Source organism: Thunnus thynnus, chromosome 10 (assembly GCF_963924715.1).
Source record: "Thunnus thynnus chromosome 10, fThuThy2.1, whole genome shotgun sequence".
Lineage (NCBI taxonomy): Eukaryota > Metazoa > Chordata > Actinopteri > Scombriformes > Scombridae > Thunnus > Thunnus thynnus.
The window spans coordinates 25897058-25924133 of NC_089526.1; the positions used below are offsets into that span (position 1 = coordinate 25897058).

The 27076-nt window shown below is 39.5% G+C and overlaps 1 protein-coding gene across 1 annotated transcript in view; it reads right to left on the reverse strand.

The window, feature by feature from the left end:
• LOC137191844 (myelin basic protein-like) overlaps positions 1–27076 on the reverse strand; it is a 65697-nt gene that overhangs the window by 3595 nt on the left and 35026 nt on the right. Inside the window, 5 exon segments of the mRNA XM_067602280.1 lie at positions 1666–1746; positions 3122–3151; positions 4069–4095; positions 4285–4389; positions 12789–13339. Of these exon segments, the coding sequence (XP_067458381.1) occupies positions 1666–1746; positions 3122–3151; positions 4069–4095; positions 4285–4389; positions 12789–13339 (794 nt within the window).

The window sequence follows — 27076 nt, forward strand, 5'->3', positions numbered from 1 at the left end:
GTGAATGTTACAGTATGAAATTGGATGTTCTGAGACTTCCAGCGTGGGAGTTTGAAAATCAAATTCCACTTAGTCATACAGCACCAGGATCACAGTCATAACCATCTGTGCTCCGAGTACATTTGACATTTCATGTTTGGAAAAAAGCAAAATGAGGTTATCAACAACCTCTTCAGCTTCAACCGGTGAGAGGTATTATCTCACCACTGACACATCTGACTAACTTTGTGTTTACACTTTGGCTTTCTAGCAGACGTTGCCTGCCAGTTTACCAACTGTCTTGTGGTACACTGATGAAGCCAGCATTAGTAGTAGCTCTGATCCTAACATGTAGTTAACAAGTCAGCGCTAACTTTTTAAAAAATTAAATAATAGAAACATCACTAAAACTTTTGAATTTAAATCCCATATATTTATTTACAAGCAGTCCATGAAAAAATAATACATGCTGTGTAGTGTGGTATCAATGCTGATAAATGCTTTATCTCATGCTGTAACATTTTATATGACTATATTTAAACCTGCATTAATTTTTGATTTATTGTTTGTTTGTTTTTTTTGTTTTTTGGCCTCTTGGGGGCAATGCAACAAGCTGTAATCACAACACTGACATATTATCACCATATAAAGTTGCTATGGTGAATGTGTTAGCAAACAGTATTTACATCTGTCGAAGACAGAGAGAAACATTAACTTTCATTTGGAGTCATGTTTCTGCCCAACTGGTGACTGTAAGTGCAATATTCATTCTCTTTTTAGCTTTGTTTTGGTCTTCATTGACTGCTGAAGAAACTATCTGGTTCTTTAGCTGCAAAACACTTCACTATGTCACCAACTAGTTGGGTTTATCAGAGCTTTCTCACTGAAAACAGCTGCCTGGTGCATTTGGATATGGGCGTGAGAGTGGTGAGACTGAACCAAAATGGTGAAGTTGGAGGGCAGAGAACCAAACAATTAGCTACTTTGTTTAACTTTGTTCATCCCTTCTATCACTGCTAAATATCATGTAATTTACTGACACCCTAATCACTTAAAAAAATCTTCAGCAGATCTTTAATTTTAACATTAGTGACCATTGAATGACAGCTGTTCTCGGTATGCTGTGTGCCTAATCAACACTTAATTTTCTGCCAATACATGTGTGCAGTGAATCCTTCACAGTTCCTGAAGGAGCAAGTCATGCTTGACAAGTGATTGATGACGTTGCATAATAATGTTATATTATACATTGTGCATAAGCAACCAACCCTTCCCTATAAAGCTGTTATAGTATGTTAGGTATGGCACCTCTGGACCCTTATCAGAACTGGATTTACCATCTTCGGCATGATTATATCAGCACTTGCACAAAGCTTGTAGCACGCACGATGATCCATCTTGTCTCTAAAAGCCTCTTATTATTCTGCTGCTGCTGCGCTAGTAATGAGATTAGGATGTCTTCTAAGCATATCAATGTCGAACAAATGCGGAGTGAGTTAAACTCAAGTATCCCTCCATCACGTATCGGTTACTCACTCTGCTGCTGATATCATCACTGAGGCAGAAAAAATAAGGGCAAAAAAATGATTAAGGAAATATTACATTTTCTATGTCATTTCACTTCAAGGAAAGAGAACAGAAGCTGGTGGGAAATAACTTGTTAAGTGTCTGACAAGCAGTTTTTACCATTTTGAAGATCCTAGTCAGGGTGCCTTTGCCGTCCCCTGCGCTGGCCTTCTTGGCTTTAGACTGTGACTTCTGGTTGCCCTGGCAGAAGGAGAAAAGGAATCAGTGTGTTAAAAGAGCCCTGGAGATGTGTGGCAGGGGATTAAGATGTGACTGACCTTTCTATAGAGAGCCTTACATTCATTTTCAATTCAGTTGAGGGGGGATGAAAAATTCAGAGAGTAAAGAGAATAGAGGGTGTGTTCTCCAGGGCGTGCTTGGGTGTGAGGGATCAATTTGCTCTTCAAAAACCCAAATGTAGGAGAAAACTGGCTATCGATTGCACCACTATCCAATTTTTCCCTACTTTTACAGCATAATTGTGTTCCCTTTCAGGTAAGGATTTCATCCAAGTGCTTTTGTGTGAATTATGCATGAGTTAAAAAAGCTACAAAGCAGCAAAGTTTGACATGAGAAGGAAAAGTTTTCTTCCTTGCATATTTTGTCAAAAATTTTGAACCACCAATGCAAAAGAAGAGAGTTGATTGAATGTTTTGGCACGACTGATAACATTTAAAATAAAACCTGCACTTCAAAACATCACAACAAATGCAAAAACCAATGCTAATCAGTTCTTGTAGAGTCTGTTTTCTGTTGTGTCTTAATGACATTCAGGAAGCTGATTTATTCACTTCCTCACGTCGGATGCAATGAACAAAATGTATTTTATTTGGGCAGCATTTCAAAACATCACTGAATGAAGTAAGACAGATGTCTGATCAAATAACGTATGTATGAAAAATGAATTCTATCAACTGGAAAAGGGCATGTCTTGTATTAAGATTCATTCTCTTAGAAAAGCACTTAGGGACTGCACAAAAATGATTTGAGTGGTGAGGGAGGCTGAACCTGATGTTTTCTTCATAAATAACAAGGCTGTCACCAGCACCATTAATGTTGTTTCTGTGCAATTTGCGTCTCCTTTGTCCAAACCACTTTACTTTCTACCCCCCAACCACCTTTCTGCAGCTGCATGATTCAGAAAAAGCGCACACACACAAACACACATGACGGCCTTAAATTAAGTGCTGATAACGTCTGCAAATGAAGCAGAAGGCAGCCTGACTTCAGCCACAGAGGATTTTTTTTTTTTTTTTAATGAAACAAGGATAATGAAGAACAGAATAATGCCTGTGTTATCATGGACATACAGTATATGCACATGATATGGATGAGTCAGGTTGCAAAGCTACTAAATGGGAATGAAATCTTTGAAAATGGGCTCAAGGCGGAGGGAAATGAGGACGTTATCACTGATGTATGGTCAGATTATAACGACTTAAGTGGTTGATGGAGAATAAATGGAAACAGAGCCACAGGCGTCATGCTCGGAGGCTTGAGAGGATGACCTCGCTTGCCCCCCAGTTAAATTAGGCATGATACCTCCGTGTTTTTGCAGTTTTCAAAAACCACCTACCAGGCCTATCTTGGCTGCTAGTCCTCTCCACTGGACGTGTAGAGAAACAAGAGACAAGGACAAGTAAAAAGGGAGAGGGGACAAATAGAAATATGTGTCTTACTCGGCGCAAAGATGGCAGGATGGGAAGGAGAGGAGGCAGGTAGAAGGGTCCATCCGGGGGGGGAAGGAGTCACAGGGTCACAGGGGGCAGGAGCAGATGAGGAGCAGAGGGAAGGGGGGAAAAATGTGTGGGGGGGAAAGGAGAGAGGAGCAAGGCGGATGCTCACATCGAAGAGCACAAATTTAGTGACATTCAACAGAACAATGCAACAAAGCCTAAAGACAAAGAGCTTATGGAAAATAATATATTTGACATTTTTTTATAATGTATTGTATTCATGTATTTTTGGTTAGATAAATACATTGCTGAAACCTTTTTTTCTAATACCATAAACGTTTGTTTTCTTTGTCCAAGTTTTGCAAATTTTGTGCAAATTTGAATTAGCTGAGTTTCAGAGGACAGTCAGTGTCATCTGATGACAGAAGTGATACAGTATTGTTGTTTAACTGGCTGTCAATGGGAAGCCTTTCACCTAAGCAAATTCTATTGTAATTACATGCTGCCCTGATCAAAATCTAATTCAAAATCTGATCAAAATCTAATCCTGGAGGTTCACAGCTCAAGGAATTACACTATGAAGGTGCAATCTTAAATTGTCTCTCTATTATCAACTATCTAATCTAAATCTAAAAACAATCTTTATGGAAAATTGTCTATATTGACAGTAAAGAATGGTATTTACAGTCTAGTTGTAACAAAGCTCAAATAAATAGAATTACACCAATTTCCAGAATTCTCATCATTTACAAGGACAAAAACAATGTCATTGATCTATTTATTTTTGTATTTACTATGTGTGAGTGTCAATTTCAACTTCAAAAGAAGCTTCATAAAGCAGACTCACCCTAGACTTGGGAGGGGCAGGGGACACCTGAAGACGAGTTAATCACAGAGAGTAAAGAGGTTTGACAGAGTTAGACAGAGTTCAGAAAAGGTAACAGAGGAGCAAAGAGACGATCATGGCAGAACACACATGTCAACACTGCTGAAGCACACTGAAGGATCTGTTCATAGACTCTGTGGGTGGTTTTTTTTTTTTTTTAAGCTATACTTTACTTACGATCGTGCGGAAGAAATGGACCACAGCGTTCTCTGCTCCGCGCTTGCGTGGGGAAGTCGCAGAGGCTTTCTGAGGGCCTGGAGAGAGAGCACCACGGAAAGAGCCCTGAGGAGGAAAGCAAAGGGAATGGAAGGAAGGGAAAAACAGACATGTTAAACATGTTAAACAGAGGCATGATTAGAGATAGAAACAAAAATGATGTGGCTTGAAACTATGAACTATTAATATTTAATAATAATCATAAAATAAGTGTATATCTGTTGAAATAAGATATAATCCTGTTATTAATAAAGCATTAAAATCAAGAAAATGGCCCTTGAGCTTTATGCACCCTGTTCACTGGGTCTACTTACCTGATGAATGATGAGTGAAAACAGTTGAATTGTCCAGCCTATACATCATGTGTTTCCACAGCAACAAAGATGAGTCTCTATAGCTAAAAACCACTGCATATACAGGGTTACTCACCTGGAATAATAACTGTACTTAATTTTAAGTTTATTGAATCTGTACATTATATAATAATCATTCTTTTTTTTTTCTTTTCTTTTTTTTTGACAAAATAAATGCTTGTGGCCTGTACTATCACAGTAGAGGCTAGTGTTGGTGTGTGGTGAGGAGCACAGCCAGTGACTTAATATATATAATATATATACATTAACAGTAGCCTCACGTCGCTTGACAACGCCTCCCTCATTAGCCTTTATCCAAAACTGACTGAAACCTTTGTCCACAAGTTGTTAAAAGCAAATTAAAATGGAACAGACAAGCAGTTCAACATGTCAGTGACTTGAACTTAACAAAGAAGACTAATTATCATCCCAAAGTACGAATCAATGAATGAAGTTCTTCAAAGTCAGACTTTACAAAGGCTATGTCAAGAAGAGAGCTTTATAAGGTTGATATCCTGTGACTTTGTGTAAAACTCTGGTGCATTAAAAAAAAAATCCACTATTAACTCATGCAAACAGCACAGGCAAAAGATTAAAACACTGAAAGGTGAGAAGTATAATTTCTCTAATATCTAACACCATCAACAACCAGCAGCCCACGGGAGAAAAAATAATTTGCACCCACTCAGTATGTTCAGTCTTTTCAGTTAATGTCATCTCATTCATCCCTTCCTCTGACCCCATTAATGCAACAAGGAAATGTGTGTGTGTGTTTATACAGTGTATATGTGTGTGTGTGTGTGTGTGTGTGGGATGGAGGTAGTGGGGAGGTTTCTGTTCATGACTCACATCCATTATCTCACATCAAAGAACCTTAAGGTAACCGAAAAGGGGAGAAACTTTCACCGCCACATATGGTGTTACATTATATGTCACTCTCACTGTCTTTTATGGGTTTGGTGAAAATGGTCCAACAGACAATTAGATCAATACAGTGATGGAAACACACACACACACACACACACACACAAAGAAAGAACGCAGTCCAACCAAATAGATATCTAGCCAGACAATCATGGGTTGAAAAATGGGATTTTTTGTTCTGTTTGGAGCAAAATGTCTACCAAATTGTATATAAAGATCACAATTTCAGATGCTTGAATAGGAACAAATTCATCCTTTCTGTTGTTGATGTCAGCATGTGTATTCTAGCTCTGAAGCCTCCCAAGTGCTTTACTAGTGACCCTTTAATGATGCCCTCTTGCATAAGTGTGTTTCTGTGTGTGTGTGTGTGTGTGTGTGTGTATTGTTGCTTGACTGCATCTGTTTCTGTCATGATGTAAATGATGGGAACTGGAGGCAGAAATGAAAGGGAGGGTAGAAAATAGAGTGACCTCGGTGGCTGCTGGCGCACCTTTGTTTGGGGAAAGTAGAAAAGAAAGAGGAAGCGATGGGGAGAGGAAAGGGAAGATCAAATAAATGCCGTGTGAATTCTATTGGTACAGACTCAGTTTCAGCCAGTTGTCCCTTTGATGTGAATGAGTCTCTCCCCTGTCTTATTGTTCCATTTGAAAAAAAAAAATGGTAAGATGACAACAAATATCTTATCACAGTGGTTTATTATGGTCCGCTAAAGCAGACGCACTTAAATGTCAAGTGACTATTAGACATATGTTTCAGAGGGGAAAAAATGCAAATGAGCTTTCCATTAGTTCAGGGCATGCTGCTAATGATGATGGAGACTTTCAAATTTTGAACTGTGACGGTGAGGTATCCTGTTATTAAAAACACATTTCTGTTGCTGTCTTTAATGATGTTTTGGTAAATGTTGCTGATATTTCGCCATTTGAAATTGCTCTCAACCTCTCACGTCTCAGTAGTGTCTTTGAACAGACAGCTCGCAATCATTGATCCCTGTTTGATGTCTGAAGAGAAAAGGTTTCAGGTGTGTGTGTGTGTGTGTGTGTGTGTGTGATATAGAGAGCGAGAGAAAAGGAGTTGCAGTGCGACACAAACAGCTTATTCTCATCTGCCTGTAACACACACAGGTGCAATTTGTGTTCATTTTGAATGGATTGCCTGTCGATCAAACCGTATTGTGACACCTTTCCTTGGATTCTCTGTTGATAGAGTTTGATTTTCTGCAACTGCTGCTCTTTGTCTCTTCACTGACGATCACAGCTCATGCTAACTATCAACTTCCTCTATTCTTGTTTTATGATTATAACAATAAATACACTCACCAAGCACTTTATTAGGGACATCTGTGTGATTAAATGCAATCCAATACAAAAGCTCTGCCATAAATTCTATTTTTTTTTCTAATTTTCTAATTGTACTTTAAGTTCATTATTATAATACACCCCAGTACATCAACACCAACCACTATGACTTCAGTAATAAACAAAGAATTATCACCTTTCTGACAATGTCGACTTAAATAGAAAATGTTTAAGCTCAGTAAAAGTAGAGTTTTTGACAGAGCTGTTGATTTGGATTTGTGTTCGCTGAGTGTATATTGCAGAAGACAGAAACAGTAAATTACTGACTGACTTTTCAAACCTAGCTATAGCTTGAATCAGAGTTGGTTTATTTTAGGATGCAGACTAGAAAAAAATATGTTTGCATGAAAATAAATAGTTTTTTCTTTATCATTAAATGTAATGTACATGATTGTTTTCTTACCAAAAATTAGAAGATCAATACCACTCTCATATCTATCCATTAAATACAAAGCTACAGCAAGGACACAGCTAGTTTAGCTTAGCATAAACACTGGACATTGGGGGAAATAGCTAGCCTGGCTCTGTCCACATTTCTAACAGTCTGCCGTTGAGCTAATATGCTCACAATGACAATGCTAACATTTTTAGCAGGTATAATGTTTACCATGTTTACCATCTTAGTTTAACATGTTCCATGCAGCCACACTGAAAGTCAGGCTATCAACACCTCTTAAGCTCTCAAATCAATCATGGAGTGTTTGTTTAATTAGTCTTAATTAGTGAGCCAGGCTAGCTGTTTCTCCCTGTTCCCGGTCTTAATGCTAAGCTAACCATCTCCCTGCTCCAGCTTCACATTGAACAGAAACAAATGAAAATAGTATTTATCTTCTCATTAACTTTCAGCAAGACATCTTTATCTCTGACAGTGAGCTGAGTGTCTCTCAGCTGTTTCTACTGTCACACATGCAGACAAATGATCTAAACTGGGCGAAATGAGGGAGGCAAAGCCAGAGGTCAGGATTCAGGACACACACAAGGTATAAGTGTCCTGCAGCTTATAAAGGGCGGGTTAATGATCACAACTGCCTCCTCTCAGGTGAGAAGTCACAGCCTGGCCAAGAATCCACTACATAATGGATGATGCTTAATAATTAATCCCGAGCAGAGAGGAGGCATGGCTGAAAATCTGACAATTTCATCATTACCCTCATGAAAAATGTCTCCGCTTTCTGTCTACGTTCACTTACTTCACACTGAAAACTAATTTTCCACAAATCAGGTATCAACCTGCAGCACTGATATGGAAGGAAACAGTTCTAATTTACATATTTATTTACTCTCAGGTAGCCGATCTGCCTCTTAGTGGTCGTTAGGAAGCTGATTAATGTATACAGATAGCAGCTGTAGTACTGAACCGATAGTCATTTATCCACTTCCTCTCTGCATCACTCGTGAACTGTGTAGGATGCTTCACATCTATCAGACTGTGCAGAAGAAAGAAGTAATAATTACATTCAACTCTTAGGACTGCTTTTCTTTTTCCTTTTCGCAGTTGCAGCCTTTCAGATTCATGAACAGAAGGAGTGTGGGGCCAATCGATGTGGCTGACAAACAACAGTTTGTCTGGCAGTAGAGATACACAAAAAAGGCGGCTGTAGCTTGCTGTTCCCCTCAGAAGGCAATCAGGTCCTGTGACTCACAAAATCAAATACCAAACAAGAAGTAGGCTAATTGGGCCATTATCTGTGTTCTCAGATAGGACTCATCAAGAGAAAATAAACACACAAAAAAAAAATCAAATCATCAAATCAAGTCATATTCAGTAAAACATAATTGCACTTTTAATTTATTGAACTCAGAGGCTACATACACAGGGGTTTTACTGTCTTCTTTCAGGTGTGACTGGTGAGGCAGGCTGCGGTATCAATCATTTGCAGCTTGTTTTTTAAATTGAATTAAAATGCATGTCCGTCCAAATCCCAAAAAGTGTTTGTTTTCATTGTGGAATTGAAGCAATAATTTCCTGTGCCAGCGTTCCTGCTTGTGTTTATGTCTTGGTCCATTTAACCAAGGTGTGAATATAAACACACATTTTTTTTTTTTTGCATCCTAAATGAACTTTTAAATGAATTAAAATGAGCCTGCGTTGATTGAATTTCTCAGAACTGTTTTCTTTTGTTGGAGAGGTAATCATCACAAACATGCTGCTGTTCACATTAATGAAAAGTCTTTATACACCATTCAGATGACTCAAATGTGGCAACACTCCTCTCTGACCTGAGTCTAAATGAATGGATTTCAATTCATGCGTGAGACCGGGAGGACCACACTTGGCATGCTGTTTGTGGTGATCCCAGCGTTTTGCCCTTTTAGTAGACAAACTGAGTGAAAAGAGTGAAAGGTGATTTATTGTTTTCTCTCTTCTTGTCATTTTATCTTTGGGCTCACAAAAAAAAATCAAGCCAGACATCCATTACTCAGAGATAAACAGTAGCTCTGCTTTCCATTAAACCTTCTCTGATAACTCCTTTTTGTTTTGCAGTACGTGACTGACTGCATGCTGGAATATATTAATTTGTGTTAAAGACTGTAATATGGAAGGCTGGAGACAAACTCAAGCACACTTAATACATGCTCAAAGTAAAGTTTTCTACATCTGGCTGGTTTTCTTTGTCACTAAAAATAAAATTGCAACACTGCTTAAAAATTGGAGTAATGACAACTCAGAATGTTCATTTTTTACCAGTTGTTAGCAGAGCTGTTAAAACAATATATCACATTCTTAAAGCAGAAGGGGAACCAAAAAGAGAGACATCAAGCCAAACACTCATTAAAACAAAACAAAGAGAGCGCTGAGGGTGTTGTTAAAGAGTTTTAATCAAGCAATAATCCAAAAGCTGACAACAGGATCAGGTTAGGAACAGGTCAGCGGTCACAACAGTTCACAACAGACGGTTACAAGTATCCACTGTAAAATTGAAGGCGTTACAAAACAGGGATCAGCAGAGATCCACTGCTGGTTCAAACAAACTCTCTGACTGGGTCAAAGACAGGTGAACCTGAGGTGAGCAAACTGATGTGAGGGAGGACCTCCCCCCGCCCCCCTCCCTCTCCATCCAAGACACTGGGGTTAGAGTACAGTATCACATGAGTTTTGGTTTTGACTGTTCTGCTGAAGCCTGATTCATACACAGTAATCACTCCTGTATCGCATTATATGACTTGTCTGCCATTCAACAAATGAAAATATACAAATTAAGACTTGAAATATTCTCTGCTCTTTATGAGTCTTCATTTCTGCTTTAATGACTATTGTTCATGCAAACTTAATTTCCCCTCCAAATAGCACATGTTTATCCCTGTAATTTGAAATGATCAAAAACCTGTTAGCATTGAAATTCAGATTTCCTGCAGTAGTTTCATATCCTGAGAGTGGAGTTTGTCTTTTTTTGGTGTTGTCTCTCAACTTCTGAAACAGCTCTTATGTACTGTTTAAACATTTTCTCAAAGCCCATACTCAGGCCTGGATTGAAAATTATGTAAATAAATGAGACAAGGGACAAAAAAAGCCCAAGATATCAGTTTGTAAATGGCTCCACACCTGCCAAATATTAAAACAGTTCAGCTTTACTCAAATAAGCATGCATATTTACATGTAAGACCCAACAAAAAACACTGACACAAAGTATCCCACTAATACTGCCGCCTTTAAGTCAAAGTATACATTAAGTACGTCTGTGGAGCATCTGTGCACACAGACAGGCAGGGCGGATCAGAAATGAAGCTGAACAATATCTGTCTTATGTAGAATTCTTTATGGGAATAAAAAGCCTTTGCAGCAGAAAGTGCAAGTTGTTTTTGGCTAGAGGCAACGGAGGTGGGGCGAACCTGTCTGTCATTTACTTGAGATGTGAACACTCATCATCTGAAGGCAAACCCTTGGTGAATACATAAATATATATTTGTACAACTGTTTTTTTTGTTTTTTTTTTAGTAAACTTGTCATCAATATGGAGAGCATTTACATTTTATGGCATAAGGAAAAAGAAAATCAAACAAATACTGCAGCAAATCACTCCCTCGCCTCATGTTAAATGATAGCTTCACAATTTGTTCTGTTGACATTTTCCCTGAACATCTCATGAGTATAATTTTAACCAAAGCAAAACAATATCTGATCAGCAGAACAGGCTAAAGCACATATATAAAATCATTTCCATCCTGGATCTTTCACTGAACACCTTTTCATAGTTGACGTAAGGCATGGGGAAATGCATATTTTCATGCTGTTCAGTGATTTCTTTGCAATTATCTTGCCAAAGCACTCTGATTAGCACTCTGCAGGGTTAGTGGAGCTGGAAAAAAAAAGCTTATAATCAGAGAGGATGTTTTTGCCCAAAGGAATTTCCTAACTGTACCATAGTTTTCCTTAAAAACCATCATCAGTAATATCCATGGTTTGTAAAAACAAGTGTCCAAATGAACAGCCATGAATCTTGCTGGAAGATATACAGCAGCACTCTTTCTGACAGATTTACAACAGGCTTTGGGATTTAGCGTCAATACATTGCAGCAGTGTTGTCAGGATAACCGAAACTCATTCAGCCCAGTGTTTTGAAAGCTTCAAATTTTCATTTCATCACTGCCTCCAGAGGGCATCACTGAGCACATGGCCCAGGGCCTGAAAATCAGTGGAACCAACAGAGCTGCTGTCTAGTTCCTAATAGCCGTGGCAACAGTGCCAAGCAGTCCATCATGTCTGGAACTGGATCCCAGTCTGCCTAAACTGGTGGACAATCTGGTGCCAGGAGCTACACATGGAACAATAGCAAAAATGGACACTAAACCAACATTATTTATTCATTTTGTGGACAACATGGGTCTGATCAGTGAGGTTGAGTGTCACACTAAGATGCTAACAGTCAAACTTCTGGTATCTTGACAACACTAAAGTGCAGAGTAATAAAATAGCACTGCAGGCTGAAATAATCACTCGTCTGCAAGATAAGATAAGCCTGTTCTTACTTTATAGACTCTTGTATATATTCCCAAACCAGGGATGATAATATGCTCCTAATCTAACATATCATTACATTTTAAAATATTTCTCTTTGATCATACATACCATAATGTCATCATTAACTTGAAAGTGACTTAGCAGATTGCTGTACCGTGTGTGCAAACAGTAGTAGAGCACTTCCCTATGGCTGACTTATCACAGATGTTTAAATATTAGCCCAGAGACAGAGAAATCAAAGAAACTCACTCTCTGCAGAGTACCTAATGCCACTAAAATGCAAAATTATGTACCAGTATTACATCTTAATGATGCAGGCATAAAGTTCCCCATCTCTCACATCATCATAATCATCATTATCATTTAGGGACATAGCTGAACTGCAACACAGCTGTTCTTAACTCCAGTTTGACAAATGTTCCAATAAACAAACTGCACTACGGCAGCAAAGAGTGAACAAATCCACCATTCACTTATATTAGACTATATGTCACCTACAACAGATATAGAGAATAATGCTACTAATGTCAGTACCATTCAAATAAAAGAAAAACAGAACAATACGGGTATTAATTCTTAAATGATTCAAAGTCACAGCCTCTTTGTAACAAAAAATAAAACAAACCCCAGCCAAAGTCATTATCCGCTATCAATTCATAACCTGTTATGTCGGTTAACGTGAAACTTAAGACAATGTCAGACTTTGGTTCACCATAAAAACAACAGTAAAACACAAAACTATTACAAATATTCTTACAGGATCTGTTAAAGAATCAGAAGTAAAAAGTGGTTCTGGGAGCGAATCAGCAGAATGAACTGAGATACTTGAGAAGGGTCGAGTTTTCACCTCGACCCTCCCTGCTTCCTCACCTTGCTCTTCCTCTTCTTGTCCCCTCCAAAGAACTTTCCAATCTGATCCAGGAGGCCGGGGTTCTTCTTCCTCCGGCCCAGTCCGAAGGCGGCCTGTGCAGAGCTGCTTGCAGATGCCATGGTAGTAGTAGTTTGGTAGTATATATTCGTATTTGTCAAATGTGGGGTTCTTGTCTCTCTTAAATAAGAGAGTGAAGGACAGAGGAGGGAAAAGAGAAAAGAGAGGAGAGGGAGGGAAAAAAAAAAGCTAGCCTAGTCTAGGTCCTGTTCGGGGCTGTCCGACCCACACTCTGAAGCCGCTCCGCTGTGCTCCTGGATGGTCTGCAACTCGTCCGATTCAGAGGGTCGGTCTTTGAAGGTGTTGTCCTCTCGGCCCGGGGCATCTCGGGAGAAGAGGCGGACCAGGTGGGGGCGTGGTGTGGCGGCGTCAGGGTCAGCTGTGCTGGCAGAGGTCCAGGGTTGGCGGGGGCCCTCAGCGCCCGTGGAGTCAGTCACCACCGGCTTCTCCGAGACGCAGCCATTGTTCTGGTTCGCATCTGCCTCACCCAGGCCTGCGCAGAAACAACAAGGGTCATCTATGGGCTTGGGCCTGCATGGCACACAACAAACCACAGCAGCACAATGGGCTCTTTTGACGAGACTGTGCCCTTCCTGCTGCAGCAGAGACCAGCAGAGCTAACATTTCACATTTGAACTGGAATGAACCTTACCCTATGAACGAGAAAAGGTGGAAATGTGAGACTAAAGGCACAAGCAATGGAAGATTGTTCACTGAACTCCTAAGCATCATGTCATCTCTGAGGTCACCTTCACTTTCACCATCTTGGGTGCAGACATTTGTGAAGCAAAACAATGCTGTAGCAGGTGAATCCCTGCTAAATCTCACTGGAACACAATGCATTAGAGTGCTCTACCTTGATGTATCACATTATTACAATCACAGGCAGGTTCAAACATTTTACACAAGTAATTTCTGCAAGAACTAATCTTAAAATTAACAAAAATATGCATGCAGTACCATTGTAACAGTCAACCATGCACAGTGTATTAAATCCAATCTCCCTACAATCTCATGGTTTATTTTTCAGTTCAATTATGATAAGACAAAAGTCACATGTTCCAGCATATTACTTCCAATGAGATGGAAGTACAGCTGTTCCCCTAGCATCCACTTTGACAGCTATCCATTAAGCTAGCCAGCTCCCACAGCAGAGGACATCCAGTGCATTCCTGCCTGCAAAACAATATACACACTGTACTGGCAGAAATGGTGTAGCACTACACCAGAGAATCTGCATGCTAATATTGGCCGAAACAGTGGCCCGTTGTCAGAGCTGCATAGTTATTACAGAAAAACAAAGGGCCCAGTGTCACTAAAATAACTCCTATAAGTATGGATTTTCAACCCAATGCACGGTGATACTTATCTGATTTGGGACCCGAGAGCTACGAGGCTGCTGTCTCTGCGTGCAGGGCAAGTGCTGCTTCTATGTAGAAATGTGCACTATGATTTGTTGCAGTTGTAGATGGAATTACTTATAAAACAATGCATCTATGGCAGTAAAATCAGCATAATAATCTCTCATCATTTGGTCTACTGGGCTCTTGAGCTTGTTTCCCTTCTGGCAGATTAGCAAGTCATGTATCAAATTTGAATTTAGATGAGGAGTAGATACAAATATGGCTGAATTCATTAAGAAATACAAACTTTCCTTCTTTGACAGGGGCAGCCTTGAGGAACCACTAATAGTACATTATACACACACCACTGCTACTAAACGGCTACTAAAGCTTTGTCAGAGCCATAATGACTGAAAAATTTACAACTTGGTTGTTTATCTTGCTGTTTGTTCAGAGGCGAGACTGAGGGATGATGATAGGTACTTGTCGTCCACCAGAGTCATTACGTTTTCAGGGAGAGACAGAGAGAGAATCAGAATTTTTTCAAATGCACATTCAAAACTATTATTGTGAGGAATGTCAACAAAAAGACACAGATATAATGTAAATGTTGACACTGGACTGGACAAAATCTCGGTTGCAGCTCTCCAGCAAAACTCTAATATGCCAGAACACCAAAAATCATTCATGAAAGGCATTAGAAGCCTGTCTGCCAACACTGTCTGTAGTAAGACATGACTCTAAAAAGGCCTTAATAAAAAAAAGATCTAATTATTTCTTTCTCTTGCAACCAGGGCTGTTTTTTCAGCACTTCCATAATATCGCTCCTCAGACGGCTGCGGCAGCCTGGCCACACACACTGCAGCGTTGTATAAAGTACTTAGTGAAAGTTGTCTCTCCCAGTGTGTCTGATTCTCTCATGATTAAATTCTTGTCAAGGCGAAAAAGCCTCCAAGAAAAAGGCCCTGATTTTAGAGGCCTCTTTGAGATACAAAAACTCCTTATTGTGTTATCAATTGCATTAAGGCAGATAAGACATCCTATTATGAAACTTTGAGTAGGTTCTTAGATATAGATTTTATTTGTAAGAGTCTTTCAAATTACTCTGATGGCAAAAATTAAACAAATTGATGCATATTATGTATTGAGTTCAGTCCATTTGTGTCATTTATGTCAGACATACTGGCTTTAAGTAAGTGAGTGTTGATGCTGAGCCAAAATGATATAATTAATTCAACAAATTGGTTTAACCCTATTTAGCACTGCATTAGAGAGCTATGCAACCTGAGATGATAATAGATTTATGTACCTCTGCAGTGAAAGGTGTGGATGGCCTCCACTGGGCTTTGAAAACACAACAGTATCTCCATGATTCGTTACCTTTTGACAAGAGTTTGAGCACTCTGTCGCAGTTGGCCTGAAAACTTTTTTCAGTGGTTAAAACAAACCCTCCAAAACATAAGACTTACTGTTATGTTTTAAAGTTTCACCCAGGGGTTCGTTAGCAGACAGCACGACCTGCCAGCCACTGGAGGAAAAGCTGGCTTGTGATCTCAGCAGCCAATAGTGAGGCTCATTAGAGAGTCACTCTACATATGTTTTATGGATCTGGGACAATTCTAAAGGGATCACAGCCAAATAAGCAAGTCGGTTCAGCTCATTGCTTTGAGTTGTGACTGTGTACATGGAGCTATACGCTCCCCCACAGTGGTACAGCCTCATAAAATTGTGGCAGTGCTTTCTAACTAATTTATAATTTGCTTACAATAATGTAACTCTTTTTTTTTTACCTTACAGTAAATATTTTATATTACGATGTTGTTCCCTCTCAGGAGAGCCTCTGTGGTTGTTATTTTACTGCAAAGAGTAGAAGAAATAAGAGCGCTGCTGTCTTTCTGTCCCAAGTGGCCTGCCTATGAGTCCTCTGAAATCATTTCACCACTAGAATATCAATAAAATACAAATTACAAAGAGGAAAACATCCCTGACACGGCTGAACTTTAATAGTCCACCATAGTCCATAAATACTCCAACAAACACCGACTGCATGTTCACAGTGTTTGGCCATAAAAAGGTGATGGTTGATGAGTAACTTATTAATCAGCTGACTGCCTGTGTGCTCTTATTAAAGCTGCATTAAGTCAAGGTTTTAGTCTGCCAACACACAAACTGACCAGAATACATTTGTGGGGGATTGACAGGATTGTTGATCAATGCTGATGACTCAGTGATTACTGAAGCAGGTGCTGACATTTCTGCCTAATCAGAACTCACTCTCCAACCCCGTACTTTTCCCGTATGGAAAAACAAAAGTCCCCTCCCCCACATGTTTTCAACCGCCTAATGATGAAGGGTGGTGAATGACTGACTCTGTCCAAAAGCTACAGAATGTTGTTTTCATGTCTCAAATACGATGCTTTAATGATAAAGCAGTATTATTATTCTTCCTGCATTTATCACGGTGTTATTTATCTTTTAGAGATTTTATTGGATCTCTGCTTAGATTAGATAGTTTACTCATCTGTATAGTGAAGATTAGACTGTTATTTGTGTCCGTTACCACGCACCATACCCTGTATCAGATAGCCATCAATGTTGTTGATATGAAATGGTTGCCATTAAACGTCCATTAAATACAAATAGACTGGGTAATGATCCTTTAGTTGTTGTTTGTGATTGTGATCAGCTGTTTTCATTTTTTATTGTATTATAAACTGTCTGCAAACTAACACTTTTATGAAAATATACAGTTATCAAATCGAATAAATCAGTGTGTCTGTAAAAAATATAACAAATGGGAGCAAAAAGTATATTTGTGAAAGATATTTCAGTTGCTGTAGTTTAATTTAGTAGTCAGTAGTAATTTAAGCTAGATGTGCAAAATATGATAGAAACAAGTGAACAACAACTATTCTAGTAAGTAAGTTTGCAGTCCCCCATAACTCAAATGTATATTCATTTTTCATGTGCATGCTTTATGTAGAGAGGCATGAAATTGGGCAAGTATCGTACTGTATGACTAGTAGCAATACGACAGCTCATAGAAGTGCAATTAATGCAGTACGACAAGCCAAGCATGCTGGATAATTAAGGTGGTAGGACAAGATATTCTGGTTGGTTTGTTTGTTGGAGGTCTTTTTGCTTCATGGATATCCATGTATCCTGTCTCACTTTCTCAAATGAAAACCTCACTGAGCTGCCTTTTCCACCCACACAGACAGTTTACTCTAATGTTTCTTGTTATAACCATTTCTTTTGTATAGTCTCCACTAATCAATCCAACTCAGACAGTTCTAAGGGAGAGCTTTTGTGGCCACCTTGTTTCTGTGGCTGTGTCACTGACAACTGTGTGACAGCCTGCGCTCCTCAGTATGCTGACTTTTTAATTAGGCCTGGGCTCAAGAAATTACAATCAATCACACGCTGACTTGTTTTCTCCACAATTCAATCTTCCCTTTAGTTTAATAACAACTGCCACGTCCCTTAAGTTCACTAAAAACTGCCAGTCAGACAATCAATCAGAACGTAGCAAAGTTTAATAACACCCTCAGCACACCTAACCAATTTTTCCAAGGAGGGTTGAATCAAGGGTAATTGAAGTTGGTTGAAGATACTTGAAGACGTTTCACCTCTCATCCAAGGAGCTTCTTCAGTTCTAACGGACAGGTGGGCAGTCCCAGGTATTTAAACTCTGTGGGGTCGTTATCAAGGTCATTGATACTACTTCAGGTATCTTCAACCAAGTCCAATTGCCCTCGATACAACCCTCCTTGGATAACCATGACGTGGATCACTGGGACTTTTCACAGGCACTACCAATTTTTCATTAATTGCAATTGTCTGTGCTCCTCAGCCTGGCAATTAAGACTCACCTTGTCAAGCTGTGGTCCCTCTGAAACATAAGAGATTATTGAAAAGAGAAGGGAAATAAGCTTTCATATCACACTTATGTTTTTTCCACTATTCCCTAAGATACTGCTTAACAGAAGTGAAGGAGAAAGGGGAGATGGGCCAAATATGATGCTGTGTGATTTGTTTTCCTCTCTATAGTCCTTCATTACATTAGAAACAACCCTTCTTCCTCCAGCTGCATAGCTATCACTGTGCACTTCTATGCAAAAGAAGCACAACTTGTACACAGCACTAAAGGCCAATTATCCAGCAGTCTGACGCATAACACTGCAGAGAGGAGCAAGGGTCTGCTGAGAGTATGCTGCCTTCAATTTGTTGGCTCCCTTCATAAATACCGGATTTATTCATGTGTTGAAATCCAGAGATAACATCAGTTTCTCAGACATGTCTGTCGCCGGTTTAACCAGCAAGGTCCTTAAACCACCAGAGAAGAAGACAGTGAGGTCAGGATCTGCTACATACACTCTGTCAAATATATGGCATTGGATGTCTGTCGTTATTAGCAATAAGAGACGCTGGCCTTATGCAAAAAAAGTCTCCTAACAAGGGAATGCTTTGAGTCCTGTATCACGCTTTTCACCCAGACTTGGTTACACCCCGAGATCCCGGACTGTCTTGTTCAATTAGAGGGGCTCTCGCATATTCACTCTGACAGAAGCGAGCTGTCAGGGAAAAGCAAAGGGGGACTCTATTATAAGTGGTGCAGACAGCTCACAGTCCGGAAGAAACTCTGTAACCCTGATGTGGAACTGTTAGGTGTGAGTGTCAGGCTGTTCTTCCTTCTCTGAGAGTTTGGTAATATCATCATCTGCTCTGTTTATGTACCCCCAAATGGCAACGCCTCGAGGGCTGCGACACAGGTGGCAGACTGTGTTCATGATTAACTACAGCACACCCCAAAATGCCCTGATCTTCATCATGGGAGATCTTTATCATTACAAATTAAACAATGCATTGCCGGGTTTTGAACAGTATATTAAATGTGATACCAGGAAGAATAGGACTCTAGACAAGTGCTGTGGTAATGTAAAACATGCATATATATCCATAGCTAAACCACCCGTCTAACACTAACACTGGTCACCTGATCACCACATACAAGACAGCCCTAAAGAGAAGTAAACCCCTAATTAAATCTATCAGTACATGGACAGATGACAGCATGGAAACACTTGAAAGGTTGCTTTTTATGCACAGACTAGGATATCTTCTCTGGAGAGCTGTAGCTGGACAATGCAACAGAAGTTACCACAGATTACATAAAATTCTGTGTTGACACTGTGATCAAAAACAGACAATAAAAGCCTACACCAACAACAAACCTTATACCACAAAGGAGATGAAGGATTGTATTAACAGAAAAAGACAGGCATTTAAGACCAATGACCACCTACAACTAAAAACTGTACAAAAGGAGTTGAACCAGAGGCTCAAAGAAGCAAGAGAACACCAGAGGGAGGCGATAGAGAAAAACCTCCAGACTATGAAATCTTAAAAACTATGAGACTTGATGAAAACAACTACCAACATGAAACCCACAAAGAAATCTTTGTATGTTGTAGATGAACTGGCTATAGCAAATGAGCTCAATGTTTTCTTTTTAAATGCATTTTTTACAATTATGATTTCTCTGCTGAATGTGACATAGTGCCAGATGGTATTGCTATTGGTGGTGTTGACAGGCTAAAGATCTATCCTAAAACAAAGTCCAGAGGTCCAGATGGTGTCTCTGCTTTTCTATTAAGAACATGTGCAGATGAATGGACACATGCCTGGTGCTCCATTTTTCAGAGGACCCTAGATTCTCAAACTGTACCAACACAATGGAAAAAGCAATCATCACACCTGTTCCTAAGAAACCCTGTCCACAGGAGAGTGATGATTTTAGATTTCTTGCTCTAACCTCTGTTGTGATGAAGTGTATGGAGAAGCTCATAGTGAGCAAACTACAGCTGGATGAAGGCCCACAGCTAGATCCCTACCACGTCGCATAAACCAGAGAGGTACTGATGATGCAACCAACAGTATAGTGCACTTAGTGACTAAACACCTTGAGAAACCTACAGCCTATGCTAGACTGTTGTTTGTAGACTTCAGCTCAGCCTTTAACACCCTGCAGCCTCATGTTCTCCTGAAAACATTGCAGCAACATTACTTCCTCACCCTCAACAACAGAAACAGAGGGGATGGTGTTCAACACCAAATCCATTAGAGACCACTCACCAGTGGTTGTCCATGACCAGAACATAGCCTAGGTTGACTCTTACAGATACCTGGGCATACACATCGACAAGAAACACACACAAGGGTCCAACAGCGGCTACGCTTCCTTCGTAGGCTGAGAGTCTTTGGTGTTGACCAGAAAGTGTTGCTCCTCTTCTACCATGCCGTAGGTGACAGCATCCTGCAGTATGGTTGTACTGCAGTACCTGCAGTACTTTATGATGACTCTATGTTGATGAGGCTGCTTTACTCTTATTGAACATATTATGTACACCATTATGATAACGACGGGCAGTGTGCAATTTGTTGGTTGATGGCAGGTCTGTGCATGTACTGTAGGTATTGTTTGTGTGCATGTGTGTGGGTGACAGTCTGTGTCTGTACCATATGTATGCACTATGTTTGTATTTTTTAACAGCAGATAACATATGTTTTTGAGGCAAATTTCATTTGGGACAATAAAGTCTATTTTATCTATCTTAAAATATGTTTTTAACTTCTTCCAAGACATTATTGCAGTCTGAGGGTGAGCAGATAATAGCCTGTTATCACATCTTGATTAATTCACCATGACAACACCAAGATGTCCCTATGACAACTAAAGCAGCAACGGCCTGATAATGCTGGTGAAATTACAGGGGACAATTGACATGATCTGCCGCCTTGGAGTAGCTTATTGTGCCCAGAACAATTACCATCACCACCTCTGTCTCTTGCACAATGTAGTAAATAGTTAGGTGAAGACACCAAAAACGGCCCATCTGATGTGTTTAACAGAGAAATTCAGTGCTGGACAAGAGGAGAAAGATCAGCATCTAGAGGGGAAGAGGTATGCAGGGAGTGGGCCTCAATCTCCTCATTTTTCCTCCTCTTCCTCAGCATGAAGAGGATGTGTGGCCTAGCTTCTGGGACAACAACAAGGCCTGTGGTGGGACTGAGGCACGGGAAGTATTCCTCTGAAAAAACACTCATAGCTATGTGGCCCCGAACCAAACCTCCTACCCAAGGGCGAAAATCCCTCTGCCGCAACATTCATGGTGGATCTAAAGCACCCACAAGCCTGGAGAAAAAAGCCTCTCTCTGTCTCTGAAACCCCATCTGGTATTCAGGACGTTAGTCCTCCAGAGATTTTTCTGGACGAGATAAGACGTACCACTCCCTTCTTCTAACCAAAGCCCTGTTCATGACCCCTGAACTTCACTTTTAGCAGTGACTTTAAATGGGGAAGGATGTGATTCTCACCTGGCAGTACCGCTGATAACTGTGATGATAAAGTAAAGACACGATTTAATTTGGTCAAAACTACACTAGCAAGAAATAAGGCATTAGCCATGTTTGGCTTGATCTTTGTCTGCTATGAGGGTTGCAAGCTCCATTATATACACAGCAGTGTCAGAGCTGCTGTATTTATCCAGGCAGGTGTGAGGCTTACCCTCAAGCACTACCAAACATAATGAAGCCCTGATCTATCATCACCAGCAGCTCCTCACATCGATTTGTTTACTGACAAACAGCAGCTATTTTCTCTCTCTTTTTTACATCTCTTTCTTTATCACATCATAGCAGGGACAGGGGACATTTATAAGTTTTCTCAAATCAATAGAGGAGCGTGTGCCAGTAGAAAGTATTAAGTACAGAGATATTGGCTTGTTGTTAATTATCTTCCATATTAAATATATCCTGGCTATGTGTCACTGTGCTACTGTTCGTTAAGTTTAAAGCTGCAATGATTAGTTGATTAATTGATCGACAGAAAATTAATTGGCAATTATTTTGATAATAATCGTTTTGGCCTTTTTTCAAGCAGGAATTGTCTGGTTCCAGCTTCTTAGAAGATTTCCTGCTTTTCTGTCACATATGACAATAAACTGAATATCTTTGTTGTTTATCTGTGTGTTGTGACTGACCTGTGGGATTAAAACGGAAATATTTCTCATAGACTATATGATTAATTGGCAGAAAATAATCAGCAGATCAATCGATAATGAAAATAATAATTAGTTTATCTGTTATCTGTTGGTGTGTGTCAAGCAGACACACACACAGCTGCAGCTCTTTATTTATCCATGACACAAAGACAGAGAACAGAGCAGAGGAGAGAGACGGAGACAGTGATGTAACCTGGTCGCTACGCTTCGAGTCCCGACCTCACACCTGCCCTCTGTTATTGGCTGGGGGCTACACAGCCTCTGCCCAAAGGCTGACGCCCAGAAACATCCTGAACACAGCAAAATAATAAGAAAATAAGAAAATACAGGCAGAGCGCAGAGTCTCTGCAGATAAATACACCGCCACACACTTCTGGTGGGTCATAAGTGATATATATATATATATATATATTTTTTTTTTTTTTAAAGAAAATCCTGCATTGTATATCTTTAAATGAATATGAGTTAGCCTAACCAGTCACTACAGTAACACTAAATGACACCACTGCTTTATTTATTGTTTCATGGCTGTAATTAATGATTCTTTTCATTATTTATTAATCTGCCTACTGTATTTTTTAATTAAAAGATTAATTGATTGGTCTTTAAGCTGTCAGTAAAATAGTTGGAAAAAACATTTTATTTATAGAGAACTTTTCAAGATTCTTTAAATAACAAAAAAATGTTCTTGAAATTGCTTACAATGTCTGACCAATGTTCCAAAATACAAAGATATTTGATTTACAACAATAAAAATTTTTGCTTGACACATTAAAAACCTAATTGATTATCAAAATGAATGTTGATTGATTTTCTGTGACTGTATATTCAATGAATCATTTCAGCACTATTTTATATATTCTTTTAACTTTCTGGGACTTTATTGTGGACTTCTGGATTAAGCACAGTAGTACATAATACTGTGATTTGAGATTAATTATATTTTCTTACAAGCTTACTAATGAATCTTAATTTTGAATGTGTCCAGTTAAGCCTGGTGTATTAATACAGTACTATATCTCTTTCATGACAGACGTGTCTGTGGCGGATGAGGTTTTCATTGGTAGCCGGTATGAATGAGTGTCTCTAGTAGGACAGTGGGACAGCAAACAAGAAGAATAGAGCTCAACATGGGTTGATGCCATCAGCGTAGTGCTCAGGGACGTTTTCTTGTCTATGGAGACATGAAAGGCCAAAACACATCTATTCATACACGCACTTCAACAGGGCAGTGGACATGACTAATGTCCTAAAATCATAAGATAGCTGGATGCTTGTCTTAAAGGCATCAACTAAGATATTACACTTTGATTTCTTTTGCAAAGCAAGGCAAGTTTATTTATATAGCACATTTCAGCAACGAGGCAATTTAAGGTGCTTTACATAAAACATTAAAAGCGTCGAGATAAAGTGCAATAAAAACACACCATAAAAGGACACTTCAATTCAATCAAAAACAGTCATTAAAGAGCTGAGAGAATAGAAAATAAAAGAAGCTATAACAGAGTAAGACATAAAATACAAGAATTAAAGTTACAGTGCAGTGTAGAAAATGAATAATTCTTTGATTTAATTAAAGGCAGCGGCAAACAGAAAAGTCTTCAGCCTTGATTTAAAAGAACTGAGAGTTGCAGCAGACCTGCAGTTTTCGGGGAGTTTTATCCAGATATGTGGTGCATAAAAACTTAATGCTGCTTCTCCATGTTTAGTTTTGACTCTGGGGACAGAAAGCAGACCTGTCCCAGATGACATGAGAGGTCTAGATGGTTCATAACGTAGCAGCACATCAGAAATGTAGCGTGACCACTGGCACAAGAAAAACATCATCCTGAGAGATTCAAGTCCCAACACAATCTGAAACATTCTGCTCTGTCAAACACCCAAGACCTCAGCATCTTCCAAATGTTACAAAAAAATTGTTTTTTTATTCTTACATTATATGTGAAAGTACACTGATGGCAATTTTTAAGCATTAGAAACTGTATAACAATGTTGAGCTGCAACCATCAGTCTATCAACAAAACAATCTGCTTAGATCTTTTTAAAAAATTGATTGATTGATTTAGCAACTTTTAAAGCAAACATGTCAGGTTCCAGCTTCTCAAATGTGAACATTTGCTGCTTTTTTCTGTTTTATGTAACTGTACAATGAATATCTACATTTGAAGATGTCACCTTGGGCTGTGACAAATTATAACGGAACATTTTCACTATTATCTGACATTTTATAGACTGAGTGATTAAACAATGGAAAAAATATTATCGGCAGATCACTCGATAGTGAAAATAACTGTAAGTTGCAATCAATCATCAAATATTTTATTCAGAATCTGTTGATAAATATAAAAATATATAGTGTCAATGAATCATGATGGTATTAAGCCATTATAGCCGTCACCACCTCTCTGAAGAAGCAATTCAATATTCTCACACAGCAACAGGTGACACAAAGGGTTTATACTGCAACCAAAGCACGTGCACTGATATGGGACAGCATAATTAGCTGGTGGATGATGGATTGAGGTCGGATAGTCCAGGCCCTGTTCACACTGTCGCTGCAATGAATCTTGGGCAATCTGATCAAAAGTGGACAGCTTTATGAAACAGCACTGAGGAAATATTGGCCCAATTCATTATATTACAATATTTTATATCTGTATAAAATCCTGATGCAGTTGTATGCACATTTGTCTACCCTTCAGTAACTTTCTGAAATTGACAAACTGACAAGCACACCCACTTCAAGCAGCAACTTGCCAGGTGAGCAGAGCTGAGAAAGTGTGTGGGTTTTCTACTTCTCTCTCAAGTCCTTTTTTTATTCTTTACACAATATTTCTTCTGTCACTTTTCTTAAGTGCAAACAACTGCAAAAAAATGTGCCTTGAGACGTGGTTGGTCAAGATGTCGTACGAACCCCGTTAACAGGTTCACAAATCTGTTTGTATCTGCCACACTGTTACCATGTTAGATGTAAACTTGATATTGTAAGTACTGTTCAGTCCAGAGAGTGGTGGTAACATACCTGAAGTTAAAAAGCTATCTAACAACTATCCATCAACACACACACACACTACCAGTGAGACAAAAGATTTGCTCACCATCATCGCTTGATTTTCTGATGCAAAACAACTCAGACTCTTTAAAATTTGGACCCAAGGCGAGCTACCAAAGAGCCACTGAGGTCCTTGCCAGCTGGACTAGGTGAGCATGAATGTAGAACTTTATCTATTTAGCATCTGTCACAGTGGCCCCACAGATAAAATCAAATATCAGCAGTGAAGCAAAGCAGTCAGTTGTGATACATCTGAGGCACAGTCTAGCGCCACGTATCAATTGTAATCCCTCTCAGCTGAATCTAGACACAATCTGGGTGTTTATGGATAAACCATAGAATGTATAAAAACGTCACACATGCTGCGCTCCTCCACAGCTGCACTTCCACTTTAAATTGAGTTTGTTTTGCTCCGAGGGGGAAAAGGACTCCAGTTCATCTTGTCTGACATATGGGTTGCAGTAGCTAGGGTAGTGCTTTTGTACTCTTGGTTACCCATCATTCCCTCCCCTTGGACTCTTGTAGCCACAGACCCAGCTGCTAACACACACACACACACTCACTGATTGTCCTGCCAGATGGTCGAGGCCAGATGACGTGGTCTCCTGAACTCATGGCCACATTGATGCGCAAACTCTTACAACATGGCACACAAAGAAACAGAGGCGGAATGCACAGAGAGATGGTGCGTATCCACATGAAATGCAATCAAGATTAAAGCTGCAAGCGGGAGGGGATGAGCGTGCTGTATAACCGCGAATGCTTTTGGGGGGAATGTAAGGAAAAATGTGCATGCTGTACATGTTGTAGCCTTTGCATTTTTTCCGTCGAATGGAGATCATCCATCTGAGACTGAAAGAAAAAAGCTGAAAGAAAGGGAAAGAGATCAGAGGCGAGAAAGTGAGGTGAGAGGGGAGAGAAAGGGAGAATCTGAACAATGGTGTCAAACCAAAGAACACTGGTCCAGTGATGGATGCTGCCCTTTAACAATCAGAGCTTTTGAGAGGGAAGGAGGTGCTTCATGTTGGCAGTGCCAGGGCCCGTACCAACCAGTATCTGCCTCCGCCACAGAGACAAATGACTGAGCCACTGCACTTTTACAAGTGACAAAATGCATAGCAGGGAAACAAATAGACGTATTCTCAATACTGTGTTACATGCACACTCAGCAGTGCTGACACAAGCACAGTTGGAATGTAGAGTACGCGCACATAGATGCGCACCAGAAAAACACACATGCAACAAGCACATAATTGCCTTTAAGTTTAGATACTAAATTGGCTGAATGGATTTTGAGGGTCTAAGAGAGGGCCAAAATCAAGGGGGGCAGATTATAGAGAGAAAATACATTAAATACTACCTCTCTACATGATTTTAACAATATTAAGTGACTCCACCAGTCTGAAAGCTTCCATATTTTACATGAGATGTTTAAATTCTGCAACTAAAACCATTCAATTTGTTTTCAACTGCAGAGGCCAAAAGCCGATGACAAAAGAAACTAACTAACTATTTAAAGCCAGTTCCACAATATCATTCCATATTCCAAAGAATAGCCTAATTGTTTTTGTTTTATGAGGGTAAGAAAGACTTGTTAAGATATCTGTACAACTTTAAAGACAATTATCTGCTCTTGTCTGGAGCTCTAGAGTATCTGCTTTATATCTGATAAAGTAAAAATCCATGAAAGCCAAACACCAACAATAGTTTTCTCTTTTGACTTTTTTACAGCAGACAATGAATCCATCCTATGAAGAAAGTAAATACAATCA